General features: G+C 38.7%; 1 protein-coding gene across 1 annotated transcript; it reads right to left on the reverse strand.

Moving 5' to 3' along the window:
• Positions 1-172: 172 nt before the first annotated feature.
• LOC21383798 (putative F-box protein At1g32420) lies at positions 173-1,345 on the reverse strand. The gene has a single exon (XM_010114937.1). It carries the CDS (start codon positions 1,343-1,345, stop codon positions 173-175), a length of 1,173 nt encoding a protein of 390 aa, XP_010113239.1.
• Between the last annotated feature and the right edge of the window lie 200 nt (positions 1,346-1,545).

Here is a 1,545-nt window from a genome sequence, read left to right on the forward strand (position 1 = left end):
AAAAAAAGTAAAAAAGTAAAAAAGCAAACAACATTGAGAAAGAGAATCGAAATTTGTTTCCGATAATGCTTATAAGGAGGGGCCAAGAATTCTCTTATGTTCAAGATCTCAAAAACCTTTTAGTGATATGTTGGTAAAATTACCACTCTCTAATATTCTTCCTCTTCCGAACCTAACTTCTTCTCTGATTCACAGAAACAAGACTCTTCACATAAAAGCCCCAACAATGCATCCGATCGTCCGGATGAATGTCGAGTTTCCTTAACTTTTTACTTCCAAGGTTATACGAGACTATCTCTCCGTCTTTAGTCACCATAAGAAGCTCATCTCTCTTCCAAAATGTCAACGGAGCCCACATGTCCTCAAAGGGTCCAATACTAAAAACATTGCACCACTCGCCGCTTTGCTCCTCCATCACCCAAATCTCAATCGACATTGGATCTTTACTCCATTTTCTCAAATTATTGCACCAAATAAACAAAGCAAGGGAGTCATTCCACACCGCGATTTCCACGTTCTTATAACGAGTATTTGGCAACGATGGCAAGATTCGAAACACCTCATTGCACATATCAAAAGAAAGGATCCTTCGCCCGAAATTGCTGTCCACCAACCAATAATAAAACCCTTTGCAATATACACCCTTATTCTCAGCTCCCCAACCATAATTAATGTCAAAGGCCTCGCCTTCCATAAACTTGATATCCTTCCACGAATTAGTAGTTAGGTCATATACCTCGGCACATATGGTATATCCCTTGTTAGTATTGTTATACCAGGAGAATATTATAACAATCTTGTAGACATCAGCTCTGATATCGTAGCCAAATCCCATTCGTTTTAGACCGTTGAACTTTTTGTTTCCAATAAGCGCCTGACAAAGATCATATGTCGTCTCCGGAACAACCTTGAACTCGCGCAATTCCAGGTTGCACAAGATTACAGTTTTGGAGCTATTCACCATGCAAGAGATTCCATTACAATGATAGCTAAGCCAAACAGAACCCATCTCCTTTCGACCTTCAAAACGCGGAATGTCGATAATTTCATTGATGAAAGCAATGCGGTCGCTATGATCAGCTCCAGCATGGAATATAGTGAGCAGTGATAATGGATTGTCGTGATTGAACCGACGGTAGGCGTGAAAGAGGCGGCTCCGACGAAAAACTAGGGTGTAGGGCATATGGTTGAGGTGTTTGTTAACAAAGTAAGGGTTTTCCATTAATGAACCGATGAAGGAGTTCCAGGACTTGCTTACGCACTTGCATTGGATCAATGACTTTGGAGGTAGCCATGACAAAATTTCCATCGTCACGTCTTCGGTCAAACCATATAACAACGCCATTACTACTCCCAAACAGAAAAAAGGAAAGAAAAAATAAAAGCCAGAGTGTTAAATACGAAATTTGTAACAATATATGCGAATAGTTTGTGAATTGTGAACTATAAAAATAGAAGTTAGCTTGGGAATCGGAGGACTTATTTTCAGAAGGAAGAATTGATTAAAAAAAAAAAAAAAAAAAAAAAAAAAAAAAAAAAAAAAAT

Source organism: Morus notabilis, unplaced genomic scaffold (assembly GCF_000414095.1).
Source record: "Morus notabilis unplaced genomic scaffold, ASM41409v2 C11422296, whole genome shotgun sequence".
In the NCBI taxonomy this organism is placed as follows: Eukaryota; Viridiplantae; Streptophyta; class Magnoliopsida; order Rosales; family Moraceae; genus Morus; species Morus notabilis.